Source organism: Ooceraea biroi, chromosome 4 (genome assembly GCF_003672135.1).
Source record: "Ooceraea biroi isolate clonal line C1 chromosome 4, Obir_v5.4, whole genome shotgun sequence".
NCBI lineage: Eukaryota > Metazoa > Arthropoda > Insecta > Hymenoptera > Formicidae > Ooceraea > Ooceraea biroi.
In genome coordinates, this window is record NC_039509.1 from 17,667,831 (window position 1) to 17,686,290 (window position 18,460).

An 18,460-nucleotide genomic window follows, 5' to 3' on the forward strand; every position below is an offset into this window, starting at 1 on the left:
TAGAGAAGAACTTCTTTTATTTTTATGAATAAGTTTGTACATTTTTGTGTCAACAATTAAGTTTACAGATTATATATATATACTAATTTTGTTTCCTGTCGTATAGAAAAAAATCACCATACGTGATTATCGTTATTACACAATGCGGCTCATGAACATTGTGCCTGTTTTTTATCTTTGCTTATGGTAACACAGAGGTACTAGCATACATTATATGTTGGTTAAATAGAACTGATTATTTCTTAAAAAATAGCTCATCTCTCGCTCTCTCGCTCTCTCTCTCTCCCTCTCTTTCTCTCTCTCCCATTTTCTAATATTTTTCCATTATATTCTTATATCCTACCGCTATTTAATCATTAAATTATTTTCGATTACACATAGAAGTACTTTAGTTAGAAACATCACACAATCTGTACAATATATTCTCGGAAAAAAACAAACTGGGACAATCATTCCTCGAACGTAAAAAAAGAAAATCTCGTGTGGATGAATAAAAAATTATGGAAGGAAATGGCAATCAATTTCCTTGTTCATAAGATTTCTTTCTTTCAAATATATATATATTTACCTTCAATTAAAATAATTAAGAATGAAATAGTGACGTAATGCAATAATGCAAGTCGCATATATATCGTCATTAAATCGCATACAATCTTTGATGTATTAATTTATAAGATTCATGATTCTCATGATTCTCTCAGCAAACTTGAAACGCCCACGTTCGCGCGATTAACAGAATCGATATTAACAAACACACGCGCGTTCATGTATAAACATCATTTATATATAAAAATATATCATCAATATATATGAGACGCAGCTGAGACAAAAATGAAGATATTTCCGCGATGATTAAGACATATTGTGACACTTTAACATATTTCTCTTTCTTTTCGAAAGAATGTAAGTAAACTGAATAATCCTAATAGAGGAACTACGTAGGGTAACAAATGCATTGTGAATAGAGTATCACGTAGAATAGTTCAATGTGTGGCGAAACTAAATACGCGCTCAGAGTAATATGGAAAATTAGAAAAAACGCAGAACTAGCAAGGACATATTTATGCATGTGGATAATAATTCCAGAGTAAAGCGCTTTGTGTAATTAGAAGATACGGTAGGTACAAAACCATATGGGAAATTATATTTATCCATTAAAACTAATCATAGTAAGAGACTTTGTCCCGTACATATTCCAGTCGATATATATTGTACCCATATATTGCATACATATAATAAGTATGTTGCAAATACAATATATTGAGTTGAAGGGTTGATAGAAGACGAATGTCTCTATGTAGAGTTACATCTTTATTTTTACTCAACTATATATGTTTTTCTTTATGTGTGCTCCTCACAAAATACTTGTTTGCGTTACTATATAATTATTTGCAATCTCTTGCATAATTTCAGTAATTCCGTTTCTTTAATGGAAAAGTTCTGCAATTGTGTGGTATGAAATGTGTATTTGAACGACCCAATATATCGCATGTATCCAAGTACAACATACATATATGTATAAAAGTACAATATACTCGTTTTTATACAATGAAAAGTTTGCATGTATAAAACATGTGTCCAAGAATAATTTATTTGCGCCATAATATCTTCTCTCATTATACATTGTTTATAGTTGTAGAAAGATAAAGATAGATAAATGATGTACAATATATATTTTTTTTTTCTTGCATATCTTTTTTGTTCTAAAAGGGCACCACTAAAGATTGTACTACAAGATTTTATTCAGTGTATAAATAGATATATATCTTTTGCACATATTTTTGTTTTACTTTAGATCTGTACATATTTACACGAGCTTTTGAGGTGATTATCAGTTTTCCTTTTTTTTCTCTCGACTGTTAATGCTATTTGCGTGGTTTGTACCCATACGTAGTGTTCTTCCTCTTTCTCTTTCTTACAATTTTCAAAGTTGTTGATTTTTAAAAATGCGATAAAAATTTATATCTCTTCTCGGATATTACACGTTACTGTTAATGCACTTATATTATTAGACCTGTGTTTCCAGTAAGGATATTCAGCTCACTAGTACCGATTATACCTCAAAATTGATTTCGTATTTGCACCTGTTGCATCTCGATGCAAGAGAAATTTCATGGTGCTGGCAATTACTAATCACCCTTACGAGGGACAAAAGAGAGTCGTGCGAATGTTTGCCGAAACTATGAAAGCGCAATATACTTGCCGTTACGTCAATGCAATATTCTACGAGATTTATATGTCGCAAGAAACACAAACACTTGTGAAAATATATACTGCAATTATATATATAATTGTGGTAAATTCTTTTTTTTTCTACTTATGTGAATGGGACTGTTGCGTAGTAGCTGCAATGGTCACAGTACTTTGAGCGGCGTACGTAGCTCATCCTCGCGCGAAACTCTGTCACCCTTGCGAATAACTGTATCCTGCTTCCATATCGGTAGAAGTCGTTGCAACCGTTTCGCTTGTAGCTTCCTGTAAATGTATATATACGTGCGCAAAATTCGTGTATAGAAAATGTGATTAAAATTAAATATTGTTGAAGGTTGGAGCTTTCAGTTTATTAAGATAATGTTCCATTTTTTTTATCGTTTTCTTTTATTTACGCCATATTTCACGTGATACTTATTCGAAGTCCATCGCTAAGAAACACCAATGTAAGATGCCAGGTTATAAACGTTTATGCACTACGTACTCTCTTCTTTTAACACGTTAAAATAAATAGAAAAATAATATTATCTATACCTTACATTCAGTTTCCGTTTCTCGTTTTATTTACGATGATGGATTATTGTTTGCTTACAGCTTGGCTGCCAGCCGCAGTGGTCTGTCCACTCTGTTGTTGCTGGCCCCAATATTGGTTGTTATAATACTGTTGATTCCAGTTGTTCCAGTTGCCGTTACCGTATCCCTGCTGCTGATAACCAGTCTGGTAACCAGTGCTTTGACCGTATCCCTTCCAGCCGCCTCCCCAACTCTGTTGCTGGCCCCAACTCTGTTGGTTCCAGGTTTGAGACTGACCGCTCGACCAGTTGTCCTGCTGACCCCCCCATCCAGACTGCTGTGATCCCTGATAATTGCTGCTAAAATCAACACACAGATATACGTTAAAAAATAAATCTCAAATGCTGAATGAGTGACACGTTACACTCGGTGATTATTATTATTATTTAATCTTACTATTAAGATGATCTAGATCTTTGACAACGAGTACGAAGAAATTGTAATTGTTACGTTCTTAGAAACAGCAAGAGCAGCGGACGTGCACTTTCCATGAGTTTCTGTACCTTTGCAGTATCTCACAAGATTATTTATTGCCCATTACCTCATAGGGCCCCAACCCCCTTGCCTAGGCTGAACGGACCGATTTCTGTCGTTTCTTCTATCGACACCACCAATCCTTCTGTCCGAGCCTCGTACCACGGGTCCACCGCGTCCTCGTAATCTCCACGGAGCGGGAGGCCCATACCCGGTATGCCTCATGTACCCGCCTCTTTGTGGTCTTTCTCCCCTCCAACCCCCCATATTAGCGCCGCGCCAAGGAGGATTGCGTCCCCTGTCTTGATCTTAAACGTAAGCACGCACGTAATGTAACATTACAATATACAGTTGCCGAGCGTAAATAATCGTAAATAAGGGACTCACAATTATTCCTTCGGTGATCCCGTGTATCTCGGTTGTTCCGCGAATCACGTGTCTCCCTGTTACCCTCAGTCTTGTCAAGACGCGGCCGTTTCGTCACTGCATGTTGACCGAATCCAGCCTCCTTTCCTTCCTTGTTATATTTTTCAATAAGTTTCTTACCCTCCGTCTCGTCGACGCCGACCCATTCCACTACGTCAAAAGACTCTCCCACCGAGGGTGCAGCAAAATTTGCTATAATTGATATTTGAATAAAATGTTATAGTATGTTATATCTCTTTTATATCTATATCATTTTTTTAAATATTTATAAACATAATCTATAATCCCTCAGGTACCTTTTAGTCCCATAAGGCTTGATTCTGACGTATCTCCCTCTGCACCGCGTGCGGCCAAACGTTGACTGTACTCCTCGTTCGTTGGTATGACAACAATTGCTTTCCGCTGATACCCACCAAAGTTTCGCATTTTACGCCTTTGTACCGAAGAGTACACGTTGCTCTTCTGCGCGCGCCATGAAAAATATCATCTTAAAAATATCTCAATGACTAGTAAAATATATCTAAATGTAACAAACTGTTTCCCAGTCCGACACATTCATATACGTGCGTCTACTATTTCGCGTACCTGATCTAATATATAGTTACGCCTCCTACTGCCCGCTGTGTCGATCAACTGATCGAGTGCGCGATTGCACTTATCAATGACTTCTCGTCGGTGCGCGTTTCGTTCTTGATCCGACACAGCGACGTCCTGGAAGAGGACATTAAATTAAAACAAATTAATCAAGCTCCAAAAAATTTTATCGATAACGTACCCCCGTTTTCTCGACCAAGTGGTGAACCCCTAAAATATTGTAAAACTTGTCCGGATGTTCGGCCGCGTGTTTCCTCGCCCAAACGGTTTTCCCCACCGCGGGCAATCCGCAGATCATTATCATCTCGCAATCTGATCTCGCTTCTGGTCTACGCGGGCCGGCGACTCTGTCCTCCAGGTCCACGTCACCCACGAAGACGTATTCCGGGATTCGCTCGCACCACGCCTCCTCTTGCCCGAAGTTGCAGGCGAACGTGCAGTTTTTGCTCAAAATGTGCGGGAACAACGGCCGCTCGCCGAGCTCTTCCTTCGGGATACTGAACGCAGGTCCGAGATCCTTGCCGTTTACCGTGTAAAATAGTTCCACCGTGTCCTCGGGCGTCATATCGAGGTAGCATCCCACGACGTCGCCCTTGTTGAATCGCGTGCCGTAATCGAGGAACTTGCTGTCGGTGCCCTTCTGCCCGGCGCTCGTGTACGCGTAACTCAGCTTCTCCTCGCCAAGCTGCATGGACGTGGAGGAGACCGACCAGCCGATTCTAAGCACGTGCGAGTGCTTCTCATCTTTTATAGCGACAGAATGTTGCTCCGTAATTTTGATCTCGTAGCATATCTTTCCATTCACGAAACCATACGACGCCCTTGCACCAGCCCATATGTAACAGAAATCACTATTGTGCATGGGTGTGGCGGAGAGAAATCCCTCTTTATCGATGACTAAATTCAAGTCCGAATCGTCTGAAAATAAGAAAGATATTCGCAATATCTGATATTAGATGCACTCCAACAGAGACGATGATCATCATTCTCAAGTAAAATAAAAGATAAAAATAATGGACACTTACACCATGACAAGATCATGGCAGTTTCATCGATATCCGGTTCATCCTCCGTTTTCTGCGGCGTAGGAGACTTCTGATAAACTTCCGCGGGACTAGGAGATCGTTTCCTTTTTTTGTCATTGCACTCTTTTTGATTTGATTGTTCTGAATCAAACTTGACGTCCTCTTGTTTCACGTCAGTCCTTTCTGCAACCTTTGCATGCAAATAAAAATTAATTAATTAATCATTAATTAAAAACTTTATCTGGAAAAAGTTACTTTTTAACTTTTATACGAGATATGTGAATTATATGTACCTGCTCGTCCTGTAAAGCATCGTTATTTGCCTTTCCATTTGCGTCCTCGACTGAATCCATTTCTTCTTCATCTTGCACCACATAAATCTCGTCGGTAATCTTTTCTTCATTTTTCATCTCAATATCATACGTCTTGTCTAGCTGATCAGGTATCACATGGATTGACTGTTCAATTGTTGGAATGTCTATATTACCCTTAATGTTACGTGTATCCCCTATATGTTTAATGCTCTCTTTCTCAACCGACTCGGTTTTCTGCTCAATATCTTTTTCAAAAGCATCATCTTCCTCTTCATCGATATCCTCTTTGATCTCTGCCTTTTCCTCCAACTTTGCGATATCCTTTGTTTCCTCAGCAATCAGTTGAACGTCTTCGTCTTTGCTATCTTCATCTATGCTAAATTCCTTCGCCTCATACTGCACTCGACGTATAGAAAATTGATCTACGTGTGCAATTATACTAGATTTTTCAGACGGTTCTGTTGCAGGTACTTGGGGAACGTTTGCCTCGTATCTATTCTCTAAAATATTAGTACGCTTTGCTTCCTCCTCCTGGAATTTTTCAGATGGCAATGGATAGCCCACGTTCTGAACAACGTGTGGCGTATTGTCTTCCTGCTCCTCCTTGTACTTCTCAGAAGACAATTTTGATATCTTCTCTTGCTGCTGTAGTACAGATACTTCCTCGGAAGTAGACTCTGATATTGTTGTTAATACCTCATGCGTTTTCTCGATGTATTGAAGTTTGCTCTGAGTAGCTTGTTTTGAAGAGTTTGGCGTCATTGCTCTGGACGCATTTCTTGTAGAAACTTTTGTCGGAGTCACCATCAAAGAGCTTCTGGACGCTCTGCTGGGTGTCCTCGGCGACTGTGAAGATCGTGCAGCTTCCATCGTTCTTTCCGGTGACTCTTTGAAGGCTGTGTCGCTATTCTCTGTCTGCAACGTTGATCTGTCCTGACCGTCTGCGAAAACATAATGAAACTTCAAGTTGTACAGCTTTGCTTTGGTACAAGTCAATCAGGACACGATAGCAAAACTATAAAACTTTTAATTTTGCAAATTAACGCACGCAAAATAACGAAACACGATGGAATTATGTGCATTCAAGTGTCAAACTAGAAAACAGCAGTCCAGTACTAGTCTGCAGATACGAGCCGCACGTTTGCTGTTGACTACATTTGTGTTATTGACCATGTTGTGTATCAACGGATCGACACAATGGTGTCGGTAGTGACGGTAATTGGGAGGACTGTTCTCACGAGACGCGCGCTGTATCGGCGCACCGCTCGAACAATTTCGGGCAACGCGACAGGAGCTAGGAACAGAAGACATTTGTTCGGCGCATGACAGACGCATGACTTACGCTCCTGCACTTGCTCCTCCTCCTCCTCGATCGCCTTGCGTAGCCGCTCGACGAGCACTGGTTTGTTGCCCTTGGCATCGAGCCCGCGTTCGGACAGCAGGGCCCGTAACTCCACCACTTTCAGTTTAGCCAGATCCATCGTGCGCACAGTATTCCTCGTTAGCTAAGTAGGCAGATTCATGCACCCCTGCCTTTTGCCGCGAGAGAGAAAATCCTCACGAAAGACCCATATACACGCGCCACTGACCCGCGCTGCATACACAATATGGCGGGACGGTCGCAACTAGCCCGTTACGTAGCGCACGTCGCGGCCATTGGTCGATCCTGCGACGTTTCGAACCGACGCCAGCCGCGCGGCCAATCACGCCCGTCGTCTCATTCGCAATAGCGTGCGGCGCGCACGGCGATTCGCCCGCGCTAAGGCGGGATGCGCGACCATTGGTCGAAATGCGCGCCCTTCCTACAAATTTAAACAAGGCGCACACAAGTTACGCAATCTTTATATCTATTTCTTTTGTTATTCTTGCTTGTTTTACTCGTGGAAATTGCATTGCCACATCGATAATTACATAATTGTTGAAATTGCATTAAAGATTCCTCTAAAGATCCTGTAAAATGCAAAAGTAAATCTTGGACGAATAAATAGAGAAAAATATACATGTACGTGAAATAAAAAAGGATATTAGAAACGTCGCATATCTCTGGAGATAAGATTTGTTAATGTTAAATGTAATAAATAATTTTTTATGTATTTAATACAGTATGATAAAATAATAATACATAAATATACGATATCGCATACAACAAGGGATTCGTTTTTTACGTTCTTTTATTAATACATTACATATCTCTTACACTTTTTAAATGAAACTCTAGCTATAAATGTTTTATGCATCATAAAGGACGCAAATAACGCATTTTTTTTTATAATATCATAAAATATTGCTTCGATTTCTGCATTGCATATTGCGTGGCCAATGAGAAGCGACTTTTCATGCACCATGTGCAACACAAGCTTCTGATTGGCCGTTGCGCGTAGTATCGTTCTCATGAAAGATCGATGTTACGTGCGCAGTCGATAATACGCGCTGCTCTTGATTTATATGATTGATACGAATTTTTGAATTCTTCTCACATCGAGTTCCGCATGGAGTAATTATGCTTTTCGTCGTACTGCATTCGAGTGCGCTTTTTCTGTTTTATTCCGCGGTGAAACCGGGGAGACATGAATGCAATTAATATGAACTGGTTAGCTTCGGCGGAAGGGGAATCTTTGGTCCATCACTTCTACGTGAACTCTTCTAAGAAAAGGCGATTCTATGGTGTTGTTTATTTCTGCCAACTAGAGAGTGCAAGAGTGGAGTCTTCGCGCTCTACCTCGCAGTTTCATCTAACGATTGCTCTTCGTACATTTTAGGCATCCTGGAGAAACCATCGTTGCCTTCCTCCATCGAGGAGGTCACTTATAAAATTTTTATGATAGGCAGATCTGGTGTAGGGAAGACCTCGGTGGTAGCAAGACTCGCAGGCACTCCAGAGTCCAGTAATTACACAGAGACCAATGGCATAAGGAAAACCAATGTCTTCTGGCCCGTAAAGATCTGGGACAAAGTTATCCTCTTCAAGCTGCAATTTTGGGACACCTCGGAGAGCAGTATAAAAAGATACAATCACATTCTACCGGTACGTGTGGAGCAATTTGTCTAACTTATCTTATAAATAATCAAAACGTTATTATTTAATGGAAAGGAGGAAATAAAAGACGTAAATAATACCTTTGCAGGCATGCAAGGACAAAGTCGATGCCCTGTGCTCTGTATTTTCCTTTGACGACACGTCGAGTTTCAACGACATCCCGTACTTGATGAATACAATGACCACCGTAAAAGAGAAACCAGCGAATATACTGATCGGCACAAAGTAAACCGTCACTCAGTCAACCGCAATGTGGAGTGGGAAGGTTTCGCAGATAATTCTGATCCAATCGTTTGCAGATTTAAACCTTGGTCGAATTCCGTGATAGACGACATGCAAATCAAAGACTTCGAGGACAAGTGGAAAGTCAAGGTAATCAAGATTGACGCCAGCAAGTCGTCGACAAGATCGGAGGTGTTCGATTGCTCCTACCAGCTGAACGCTATCTGCAACATCTTGTGGAACAGAGACAAGGAATTCATATCCAAGATGATGGGATAAGTTCAGTAATAGATCACAGGCTAATTAATATTTTTTTATATTGTTTTATATAAAATAAAAATACATAAAAAAAATTGCTAGCTAGGTTTTGTTTTCTGTGTCCTCAATCACGTACACCTGTAGGTTTAAGCAATCAGTTTTGACGTCTTTCAGCGGCAGTAGAGTCTTGTTGATCATCTCGCTTGCGTCGTCTTCGACGATCCACGGAAAGTCCTCGCACTTTGGATTCTCGCTGAGGATAATGTGTGCAGTTTCGTACGTCTGAATTTCGATGGAGAAGGTTGAGCCATCCGGCAACGGCTTCAAGTACGTGTCGCACTTTGACAGTTTCAAGCAAATTGTTTTCAACGCCTCCTCGGTCTTTAGATAATATGGATCTTTCCTTAAAACGAAAAGGGATTTACGTAGGATTGAAATTTGAAGTCGCGTCAGGAGCACGATCGCTCGATAATCAATTAACGTACTCCGCGAGATCTGCCTGCAGTTTAACCATGTCAAAGACGAACTGTTCTACTGGCAGTTTATCCCTGTTGTAGAAGGTAAGACTGATGGCTTTGACACTACTTTGGTCTTCCTTTACCAGCTCCTTGATCGCAATCAACACACTTGACAAGTACTCGTTCAACTCTGGATGTTCCGATACGTATATTGGGACACCGTATATCTTTCTCTTGACAAAAATTTCCTTGGGATAAATTTTACGGAAAAATAGTATGTGATTAAAGGCCACTTCCAAAAACTCCAGAAGAATCTCAACACCGACTGCAAAAATGCGTTTTGACTCAAAAGTACACTATCAATGTACAACAATATATTTGATCGAACAAACAAAAATGTACCTATTTTGTCTTGAGACATTTTTAAATAATATCAAGAATTATAATTATCAAAATGCATCTTTTAAAGAAAATATACAAAAGGGCCAAGAACCGCTAAGCCGCCATTGAATGAGTTTGGATCGCGCCATCTTTGTACGCCTACAAGAATCTCAATACAACGATAGATTCACTCCGCTGTTAAAATAGAAATTACTAATATTTTATTTTATTGCAACACGCGCATACGTTTGTACAAGAATAGTTTTGTTTTTCTGTTTCCGTCAACCGAATTTGTAATTAGCATAAATCTCGCGAAACATGTCGCGACACTTGATTCTGACTTTGAGTTTTGCACACAACAGAAATATTCCAGATAACTTCCTGTGCAAGCTATATATCTCTTCAGGCGGTGGGCACAGTCTGTGATTTATTATGGTGGGCACTAAAGTGTGCATTCTGTAACAGGCAATTTTGTTTCCTGATGTTAATACCAGATGTAGGAATTAAGTATGGGAGCAGGCACAGAAATAAATGGAACGTACCGCCTGGTCACATCCTGACCGCCAAAATCGTAATACTCATGATTATTGTCGAACACCTGTCCAAGGATCATGACCGCATCCACATGAGCATTTTCCATAATCTGTTAATAGCAATATTAAAAAAATTAGTTGTGCATTTAAAACTGATATAACACTTCGGGAATTTCATTCAATTAATCATTCAATTTAATTCAATAAATTCAAGATATTCTTTAGGATATGAAAGATTGTTTAATTTTGAGACACCCGTATAATTTAGATAAAGATACCTTAGATTCATATCCGGTAAGAAATTTCATCTCTCGAGACAGGTGAAGGACCTTGTCGCGATTTCCGTCACTCGCAGCGTTGATAACTTCGATGTACTTGTCCATAAACGCTTTCTCATAAGACCGGCACGCTCCAAAATCCAATAAAATTAACTGCAGAAATGTGATTATTAGTGATCTCAATTAAAGCTGGAAATATATATTTAATTAATGGGTGATTATTGCATGAAACCTGATTTGTACTAGGATTGTAGAAAAAGTTGGACCAATTCGGGTCAGTCTGCATGTATCGAAACTCGAATAGTTCCTTCAAACTGAGGCGCATGACCAATTCACTGATGCGCTCCCTGATTTTAACGTCCATCTCCACGCATTTGTCCACGGGAATGCCTTCTATCATTTCCGTCGTGAATACTTGCTTCGTCGAGAACTCGTCTAAAAGTTTAATCGATATTGACTGAATACGTGGAACCCTGTCGTGCACATTTTATCGATCTTTTTACCTATTACTGTAGGCACATAAAAATCTGGATAAGGCGCTACCAATTCCTTGTACTTCTTCGTACACTCCGCTTCCCTCACATAGTCTACCTCCCACGTGAGCTCCCGTTTCGCAACTTCCACCAGGTTGTCGATGAACAGCCCCTCTGGAAACATATTCCACACCTGTAATCGAAGCGACGTGTTTTGGATAACGCTTTTCATCGGTGCTTACTTGTTTCACGTCTTACTTAAACATTACAGATTTGAATTATTTCCTACCTTCATTATGCCTACTAAATTCTCGATGTCGCTCTCAATCCCCTTAGCCACGCCCGGATACTGAATTTTTATCGCAACGTCTTGCCTATTAAATAACACACCATGATGCACTTGTCCTGAAATACAATGGATAATTAAGCAAACTCTTTATTGGAACTACAAAAAAATAAAATAGCATCAGTGTATACCAATGGATGCAGCAGCAAACGGTTTCTCTTCAAAGGATGCGAATTTATTCCTCCAATCACTTCCGAGTTCGTCGACTAATACTTTCTAGAAATAAAGATCAGTAAACGTTAATAATAATTTCCTGCTCTCTCTCTTGATTCGTATCGCTTACCTCTACTTGCCAAGTTGGCATAAAGTCAGCACTCTGTCTGACTCTTTCGAAGACACTCTGTAATTCGGGGCTTATAACGTTATTGTCTTGAATACTCAATATTTGACCAATCTTTAAAGCTGCACCTATATTTTCGAGTAAAATGAAATCCTCGTAAATACACATACATGAATATAACAGAATTATGCAAATCATTCGTACCTCTCACTTTGCACAATGTTGAAACTATCCTTTCCGCATTAGCCCTGGTGAGGAAGACGTTGTCGACCGCATCCCCGATGCTCTGTCCCTTAAACCCCAACGTTCTCCGTGTGTATTCGGCAACGGTACCGAGACCCAGACCCACACCCAGAGTTCCAAAGCTCACCATTCTCTGCATCCGTGTAGCGGGGACTTTCCTCTCTCGGGCGGTAGGCGACAGCTGCAAATTAAATAATAATAATACACATATTCTTGAAACCATAAGCCACAAATATATATTTTTATTCTTACTTGCTTTGGTTTCACCAACAATTTAGCTGTTGGTCTCTCCTTAGGCTCCGTTGGTACACGTACGCGTTCCTTTTCCATTGCGGACGAAGAAACGGAAGTTGCAGCCTGCTTTTTAACGTTCCTTTCATGCTCCAATTCCAGCTTTCTCAAGATTTCTTTATCCTTGTTGGACAGCTCTATATCAGGTATCGCTTTGGGCGAACTGCCAATGGTCTGAATCTTCTCCTTCACAGACATGCGCTCCCACGCTGTATTATTATCTCGTTCGACTCCCGATGATTGTTGCGCCACAGGCTTGCTAGTGTTATACCGTCGCGTGGTGACATTGCCGTTAACAGGTAATTCCTTTGGGTCTTTTGCAGCATTATGTACATACAATTTCGTCTCCCTCTTAGGCACATAAGTATCAGTTTTCATTCCCAGGGTTTGAGCAATCATTATCTTGGCGTATTGTTTCACGCCTTCTTCGACCGTACCCGCACGCTCAGCTACGTCTCTTAAATCCTTCACCACTTGTTCCTATAAAAGATTATCATTGCGTGATGCAACGTGCAACGTTATGACGTATATCGGTTTCGATCGTGAGACTTACAGGAACCTTACTTGGTTCTATGTCACTCAATTTCTTGCGTGCAGTCTGCAGACACTTCTCGGGCAAACTTTTCAAACTGGAATGCGTAATTGCAAATCTGATTGCGTCCTCTTGATATTTTATTGCAGCACTTGTCACCCTTTGCGCTCCTTGAAGTATACCAAGTAAATCGGAAACTCTTGAGCGAGGCATCTCTAAAAAGCGTTGCGATATGATAAGCTTTCAATAAAACAGTCTTAAATTAGCATCAAATTAATAATTATATATGTTACTTTTTGAAAGAGAGTATCAGAAAAGGTTAGTATAGTGCTATCAAAATCTTTTATCTCAACATTATAAGAAGATATTTTAGAATAACACCAAGTATTCTTTTTATTGTAAATTTACTTCTTACTCGAAAATAAAACTACTTTTTCAACCTGTCGTTGAGCGTCACCATTTAAAAGTGAAATTGTTTCTGACTTATTTATTGAGCCACATCACACCTCTCGAATCAGGCTCAGCTGGCCGGCGCCGGCAAAATAATAACCCAACATTCGAAATGTTAGAATGAACGCATAACTGCAGGCGCTCGAATTTGTGAATCAGGAATTTTTAGGATGCGTTCGTTTGAACATTCACGCATTTTCGGTGTTAGTTTATCTTTGTTTTACATTTAATGAATAAAAAATATAGACCGACGCTAAAAGCGCGTGAGCGTCCAAAGCGAACGCGGCCTCAAACATCCATTACAAGTTGATATTTTTTTATTAAAAAATTTTAAAAAATAGGAAAAAGTAATGACTCAATAATAATAATAATAATAATTTTGTATTAAAAATACCAAATTTTGTTAAAAAATTTGCGCAATTTTCGGTCAACTCAATGTAATAGATGCTTTCTTTATAAAAAAACATTATCTCGAGATATTTTGGAGTAGCAAATTAAGTTTTTATCTTTACAGAGATAAGAAAGATAGTACAAGATAGAGAATCAAATAAAATAAAAAAGGAAAACAATATAGAGAAAGAGAAAGAGGGAAACATAATATGGACTAAAGTAATTAAAGAGAAAGCAACTTGTGATATTAAAAAAGACAATTATAAACGGCAAAGTTATAAGAAACACAATAAGAAACAAAGAAATTTAAGAGTATTACTGACACAGTTTCACAACAGCTACCTATAGTTTAGAAATAAGATCAGATTAAACGACAAATTCCAAAAATTCTTTTATTTGCTTTACATACACTTTTATTTCCTTCGGCTCTTCGTGTACAACTATTTAGGAAAATTACAGAAATTTCACAGTTCCGCTAATGATACCTCTTGTGTTATATCATCAATAATAATTCATACGTATGAACGCGGCGCGACGAGCCGCTTCCTCCACAAGGATATCACGCTGTGATCGTATATCCGACTGTATTAAACATCACAGAGAAATTATCCTGACGTGATATATAATATTATTGCTATATAACAATATTTATTATTACGAGAAAGAAATTATCAAGCATTTAAACGTTATTTCCTTAATACATCGCCTTATATGATACAAGCTCTACAAGATCATCGTGTTCCTTACACTTATGTAGATATATACATGGCATTTATATCTCTCGTTGTATCTTCACAATATATTAACTACAAACATAAAAAATTTTCTTTATACACCTTTAATTCTAGTAGCTTTGGGATAGTGACTCTAACGATCTTCACTCGAAAGAAAGTTAGTGTATTAATACCTACTAATAATAATAAAAATATAACGTGACTGTTACTTCGACTTTTTTCCCCCCCGCCCCGAGTCTCCCTCATCGAGTTGAATCGTGTTAAATAATTATATGACACTGGAAATTGGATTCTCCTCTCCCACCTTAAGAATACATCAACACATATAGTAACATTTATGTATATACGTATATACGTCGGTGTGTGTGTATTAGATTTAGAATATAAAATTATCCCTCGGGTACGTAAAACTTATCAGACTTTCATAGAAATACGCGCGCGCGTAGTAAATCGGTCGCGGTTTTAAGCACTTCTGAGTCTGTGTAGAAATCACCTAGCGTTTCCAGAATTTCCTATTGCAGCGAGGCTGCCCCCTCCCCCCCCCCCGCTCTCCTTTCCTGCCAGTCTTTACGTCACGTTTCAAGTGTAGAGAAGAAGAAAGTTGACTTTACAATTGAATATGCGAGGATTAAATGACATTTGGTTGATCTGGAATAAGTGAGGCAAAAAACGAACTGAAGAAGGTCCAAGTGAAGGCTAGGGCGCCCGGCCGCTGCTCCTCGTTCTCCTCGTTGGCATTCGTCCGTGCTTCCGGCTGAACAGTTGGCACTTGAGCATTCGGTTGCTGGGGCGCGGCCTGAGGACCCGCCGCTTCATTCTGCAACACCTGATTATTATTTTCCACGCGGCCGTTGTTGTTCTCGGCCAGCAGGATCGGCTGTACCCTGAAGAAACCGCCCTGATACCTAAAATGAATATCACATATCGCTTTTTACAACTTTCACGTAAGGAGTTTCAGAAAGTCTGAAAAGAAGCATACGAATGTAACGAAACATGCAAAAAGAAATTGCAAGCTTCACTCACAGATAAATCGCGAATCCCAGAAACGTGACGATGAGGAACCTGAGAGGGGACGAGTAGAAGTACACTATACCGAACAGAACAACGATCCTCGACAGCATGTAGAAGAAGTCCAACCAGTCGCGATTGAACGCGACATCCTCGCCCACGCCGTTATTTCCGGCGTTGATATCCGCCGCGTCCTGCGCGGCAGGTTGCGCTTGCTCGTCGCCGATATTGTTATTGTTATTATTATTATTGTTCGCGTACGTATTCTGCGCGGTATCGCTCGCGTTAATATTCATTTGCTGCAGATACGGAACACTGGCCTGTAATTGCACGCCTTGCGCTGCCATGCTGCAAGAGAACGGCGATATATCGTAAGATTCGTCAACTTTTCGCATCTCCCGTACCTACGGACCACCTACGGAAAGGAAGAAAGTACTTACAGTTGCATGTACTGGGTAAAATAATGCGTGTACGCCTGTTGCATCCAAGCCAACTGTTGATTATTGCGAGGATCAATGTACTGCTGAGGCCAATATGCCTCAGGCTGAGCTGCAGCGTTAGCGCTCTCGTGACTTTGATTCTGGGCACTGTTACTCCTGACTTGAGCACTTCTCGTGGCGGATGCCGCATCCGCGTTCTTCTCAGATGTCCGATTTTGATCTGACGTAATTTTGGTGGGGCACACCTTCTGCGGTGTACAAACTAGGTGAACGGTGTAAGCCTGATCCTCTAAACCATCGAGCTGCCTCAGGATATCCTTCAGTTGCGCAGAATCGTTCAGCAGCTGACCAGAGTAAATCAACTTCTGATGAGAGCTTTCCTGTAAATGGCCATAGTGGTGTTTATATTGATCGCTTGCATTTAGAATCTTTCCGTAATTCATGTATGCAATATAATGTAATATTATGTACAATGTAATACTGATTTACATAAAATAGAACTCCTCAATGTTGATATATTGCTCAAACTTATACACGAAATAAGCAAAATGTCGAATATGAAAATTTTTTGGAATTTTTAGAAATAAAATATCTGTTAATATACAAATTAATATTCATTGACTGCACTAACAAATTTGGTATGGACTGAATTATATATTAACAACATTTTAAAAAACAATCGTACCTTTTTATGCCATTAAAACTATTTTTATAGCATCAATTTTATTATCTTTTATTTAAATGTATTCTTTGAACAGAATAACATACAGATATAGATCATATCATAATTAATAACATACATATAGATCACAGTTTAAAGATCAAAGATCATAGATCATAGTTCAGAGGTCATAGACCAATAAGTGATAGATCATTAAACACAGATCATGAAAATTAGTTTTGAAGATAATAGAAGTAACAAAACTGTTCCTGTTTTCGTTCTCAATTACGTTCTCATCCCAAACAACTTGTACTATTTAAAGAAGCATTACCTAGCTAAAACGTTTCCAATTATCGCCGTTGAGACGCGTTAAATTCCTTCCGCGTTAAAATTCACGATGCGACGGTGCGAAGAGAAAATAGAAGAAAACAAAATAAAGCGCGCAGAGAAGCAGGCCGCTTTCACCGTGCGGAGACGATTACTTTCACGCCACTTACTGGTTTGCTAGGATAGACTTCCGACAGGTATTCCTTCAGACGACCGATAGTCCAGTCCAAATCGCACTTCACCACTTGGTCCTTGATTTGTTGATTCGGCGCTTTTATTATCAGATTAACGGCGGCGTCTGCCATGCTTGCGGCACGTTACAGCCAGCTCGAGGTCAGCTGTTGGTGCAGTAATGCACGATAGCAATTAGCAATACTCCTTGCTGCTTCGTCGTCGTTTAACCGAGGTCCGAGGTGACGATGACGACCGCGACGTCGACCTCACTTCTCTCGCTGGCAGAGACAGTCGTTTCCCTAATTCGCTTCTCGGCAAAGCTTCCTCGCGAGTACGATTTATACACCGTTTCCCTTCTCAGCGGATCGTATATCGTCCCAACGCGTACAACCACCGTTCAACGTCACCTGATATCACTCAAACACAACTATGTGTATACGCATCTTCGCGTATTGTAGAAGATCGTATATTTGGCGATCGCTCATTGGTCCGTGATTACGCGCGCTTGTATGCACGTCTCGTGTGACACTTGGGCCGAGTTCTCACATACCGCGTTCCGAAAAACATACGCATCGATATGCACTGGCCAATAGGTGAGTTTGTTTTCTAGGGAGTTTTCTAGCATAATACTTTGGCCATAATAAAACACTCCGAAAACTTTGAATCATCAACTGGACTACAGCCAGTGATGCCCAACTGTTTCAAACATTGACATAGAAATATATAGATGGAGCCTTTAGGTGCTTTTTCATGCTGACGCTCGATGCTCATTTTTAGCGTCAAAACAGGTCACGTGATCAAAATTGACCATTATCCAGCCTTAATTTTGATCACATGACCTGTTTGGACGCTAAAATGAGCGTCGAGCGTTAGCATGAATATCACCTTTTTACGAGGGGAAGCTGAGATTAGCGGTAAGGGGAGAGCACTGGCACTTCGTGTAACTTCGGCTGTTCGGGTATGTCGGTTCCGCTAGTGATATATATATATGTACGATGAGTTATTGTGTTGTGTCGGAATGTAGCAATCGCATTAATGCAAAAAGGAAAAATTGGCAATAACGTATGAAAGAAAATAATGGTCCGAAAATTTCTTTTCATCTGTAAGTAAAACATACAATTGTAGGTTATACACAATGCCGGTAAAACGTTTCAGATATTGTTATGTGTTTATTATTATTTAAATTTATTATTATTGTGTTAAGAAAGAATTTTGGCTTGTTTATTATTATATTCATATGAACAATTGTTCGATATATATATATATATAGTTAAATCATATATATTAATATTAAATATATGAATTATAATAACAACTATAAATGAAA

At 39.7% G+C, this 18,460-nt stretch overlaps 5 protein-coding genes across 13 annotated transcripts; 1 reads left to right on the forward strand and 4 right to left on the reverse strand.

Moving 5' to 3' along the window:
* Positions 1-2: 2 nt before the first annotated feature.
* LOC105285749 (heterogeneous nuclear ribonucleoprotein U) lies at positions 3-7,241 on the reverse strand. 5 transcript variants are annotated; one of them, XM_011350206.3, is made up of 10 exons: positions 6,960-7,241; positions 5,597-6,558; positions 5,304-5,493; positions 4,460-5,196; positions 4,270-4,395; positions 3,981-4,146; positions 3,646-3,876; positions 3,326-3,566; positions 2,804-3,080; positions 3-2,475 (listed from the first exon to the last, which is right to left on the reverse strand). In XM_011350206.3, exons 1-10 carry the CDS (start codon positions 7,096-7,098, stop codon positions 2,404-2,406), a joined length of 3,141 nt encoding a protein of 1,046 aa, XP_011348508.2. In that variant the 5' UTR covers positions 7,099-7,241; the 3' UTR covers positions 3-2,403. The 5 variants fall into 5 exon arrangements, with proteins under 5 accessions (XP_011348508.2, XP_026824982.1, XP_011348525.2 ...); XM_026969181.1 differs by having other exon boundaries at positions 2,746-3,080; XM_011350223.3 differs by having other exon boundaries at positions 2,751-3,083.
* Positions 7,242-8,184: 943 nt separating this feature from the next.
* Positions 8,185-9,232, forward strand: LOC105285713 (ciliogenesis and planar polarity effector 2). The gene is made up of 4 exons (XM_011350114.3): positions 8,185-8,281; positions 8,377-8,642; positions 8,743-8,879; positions 8,954-9,232. Exons 1-4 carry the CDS (start codon positions 8,185-8,187, stop codon positions 9,153-9,155), a joined length of 702 nt encoding a protein of 233 aa, XP_011348416.1. The 3' UTR covers positions 9,156-9,232.
* Positions 8,975-10,112, reverse strand: LOC105285716 (mitotic spindle assembly checkpoint protein MAD2B). 2 transcript variants are annotated; one of them, XM_011350137.2, is made up of 4 exons: positions 9,995-10,112; positions 9,620-9,917; positions 9,271-9,537; positions 8,975-9,109 (listed from the first exon to the last, which is right to left on the reverse strand). In XM_011350137.2, exons 1-4 carry the CDS (start codon positions 10,011-10,013, stop codon positions 9,097-9,099), a joined length of 597 nt encoding a protein of 198 aa, XP_011348439.1. In that variant the 5' UTR covers positions 10,014-10,112; the 3' UTR covers positions 8,975-9,096. The 2 variants fall into 2 exon arrangements, with proteins under 2 accessions (XP_011348439.1, XP_011348431.1); XM_011350129.2 differs by lacking the exon at positions 8,975-9,109 and having other exon boundaries at positions 9,177-9,537.
* A 65-nt stretch (positions 10,113-10,177) lies between these two features.
* LOC105285726 (atypical kinase COQ8B, mitochondrial) lies at positions 10,178-13,720 on the reverse strand. Of its 4 annotated transcripts, none has more exons than XM_011350147.3 (12): positions 13,365-13,710; positions 12,971-13,164; positions 12,379-12,897; positions 12,088-12,307; positions 11,887-12,011; positions 11,735-11,819; positions 11,547-11,662; positions 11,288-11,450; positions 11,017-11,219; positions 10,785-10,937; positions 10,516-10,616; positions 10,178-10,429 (listed from the first exon to the last, which is right to left on the reverse strand). In XM_011350147.3, exons 2-12 carry the CDS (start codon positions 13,160-13,162, stop codon positions 10,255-10,257), a joined length of 2,052 nt encoding a protein of 683 aa, XP_011348449.2. In that variant the 5' UTR covers positions 13,163-13,164; positions 13,365-13,710; the 3' UTR covers positions 10,178-10,254. The 4 variants fall into 4 exon arrangements, with proteins under 4 accessions (XP_011348449.2, XP_011348457.2, XP_011348465.1 ...); XM_011350155.3 differs by lacking the exon at positions 13,365-13,710 and adding an exon at positions 13,243-13,358; XM_011350163.3 differs by lacking the exon at positions 13,365-13,710 and having other exon boundaries at positions 12,982-13,108.
* A 440-nt stretch (positions 13,721-14,160) lies between these two features.
* LOC105285742 (homocysteine-responsive endoplasmic reticulum-resident ubiquitin-like domain member 2 protein) lies at positions 14,161-17,606 on the reverse strand. The gene is made up of 4 exons (XM_011350185.3): positions 17,130-17,606; positions 15,972-16,351; positions 15,547-15,879; positions 14,161-15,428 (listed from the first exon to the last, which is right to left on the reverse strand). Exons 1-4 carry the CDS (start codon positions 17,262-17,264, stop codon positions 15,152-15,154), a joined length of 1,125 nt encoding a protein of 374 aa, XP_011348487.1. The 5' UTR covers positions 17,265-17,606; the 3' UTR covers positions 14,161-15,151.
* Positions 17,607-18,460: the final 854 nt, after the last annotated feature.

Excerpts from the sequence above, each read along its gene's own strand:
- LOC105285749 (XM_011350197.3), bottom strand. The coding sequence starts at position 7,098 with ATGGATCTGGCTAAACTGAAAGTGGTGGAGTTACGGGCCCTGCTGTCC. Across the intron at positions 3,877-3,980 it reads AAGCCTTATGGGACTAAAAG|CAAATTTTGCTGCACCCTCG; the intron begins GTACCTGAGGGA and ends TATCAATTATAG. Across the intron at positions 3,567-3,645 it reads GGATCACCGAAGGAATAATT|ATCAAGACAGGGGACGCAAT; the intron begins GTGAGTCCCTTA and ends CTTACGTTTAAG.
- LOC105285713 (XM_011350114.3), top strand. The coding sequence starts at position 8,185 with ATGAATGCAATTAATATGAACTGGTTAGCTTCGGCGGAAGGGGAATCT. Across the intron at positions 8,282-8,376 it reads TAAGAAAAGGCGATTCTATG|GCATCCTGGAGAAACCATCG; the intron begins GTGTTGTTTATT and ends CGTACATTTTAG. Across the intron at positions 8,880-8,953 it reads AATATACTGATCGGCACAAA|ATTTAAACCTTGGTCGAATT; the intron begins GTAAACCGTCAC and ends AATCGTTTGCAG.
- LOC105285716 (XM_011350129.2), bottom strand. Across the intron at positions 9,538-9,619 it reads CTGCAGGCAGATCTCGCGGA|GAAAGATCCATATTATCTAA; the intron begins GTACGTTAATTG and ends TTTCGTTTTAAG.
- LOC105285726 (XM_011350147.3), bottom strand. The coding sequence starts at position 13,162 with ATGCCTCGCTCAAGAGTTTCCGATTTACTTGGTATACTTCAAGGAGCG. Across the intron at positions 12,308-12,378 it reads TGTTGGTGAAACCAAAGCAA|CTGTCGCCTACCGCCCGAGA; the intron begins GTAAGAATAAAA and ends TTTAATTTGCAG. Across the intron at positions 10,430-10,515 it reads GGTCAGGATGTGACCAGGCG|AATGCACACTTTAGTGCCCA; the intron begins GTACGTTCCATT and ends TGCCTGTTACAG.
- LOC105285742 (XM_011350185.3), bottom strand. The coding sequence starts at position 17,264 with ATGGCAGACGCCGCCGTTAATCTGATAATAAAAGCGCCGAATCAACAA. Across the intron at positions 15,880-15,971 it reads TTTACCCAGTACATGCAACT|CATGGCAGCGCAAGGCGTGC; the intron begins GTAAGTACTTTC and ends GTTCTCTTGCAG. Across the intron at positions 15,429-15,546 it reads CTGGGATTCGCGATTTATCT|GTATCAGGGCGGTTTCTTCA; the intron begins GTGAGTGAAGCT and ends TATTCATTTTAG.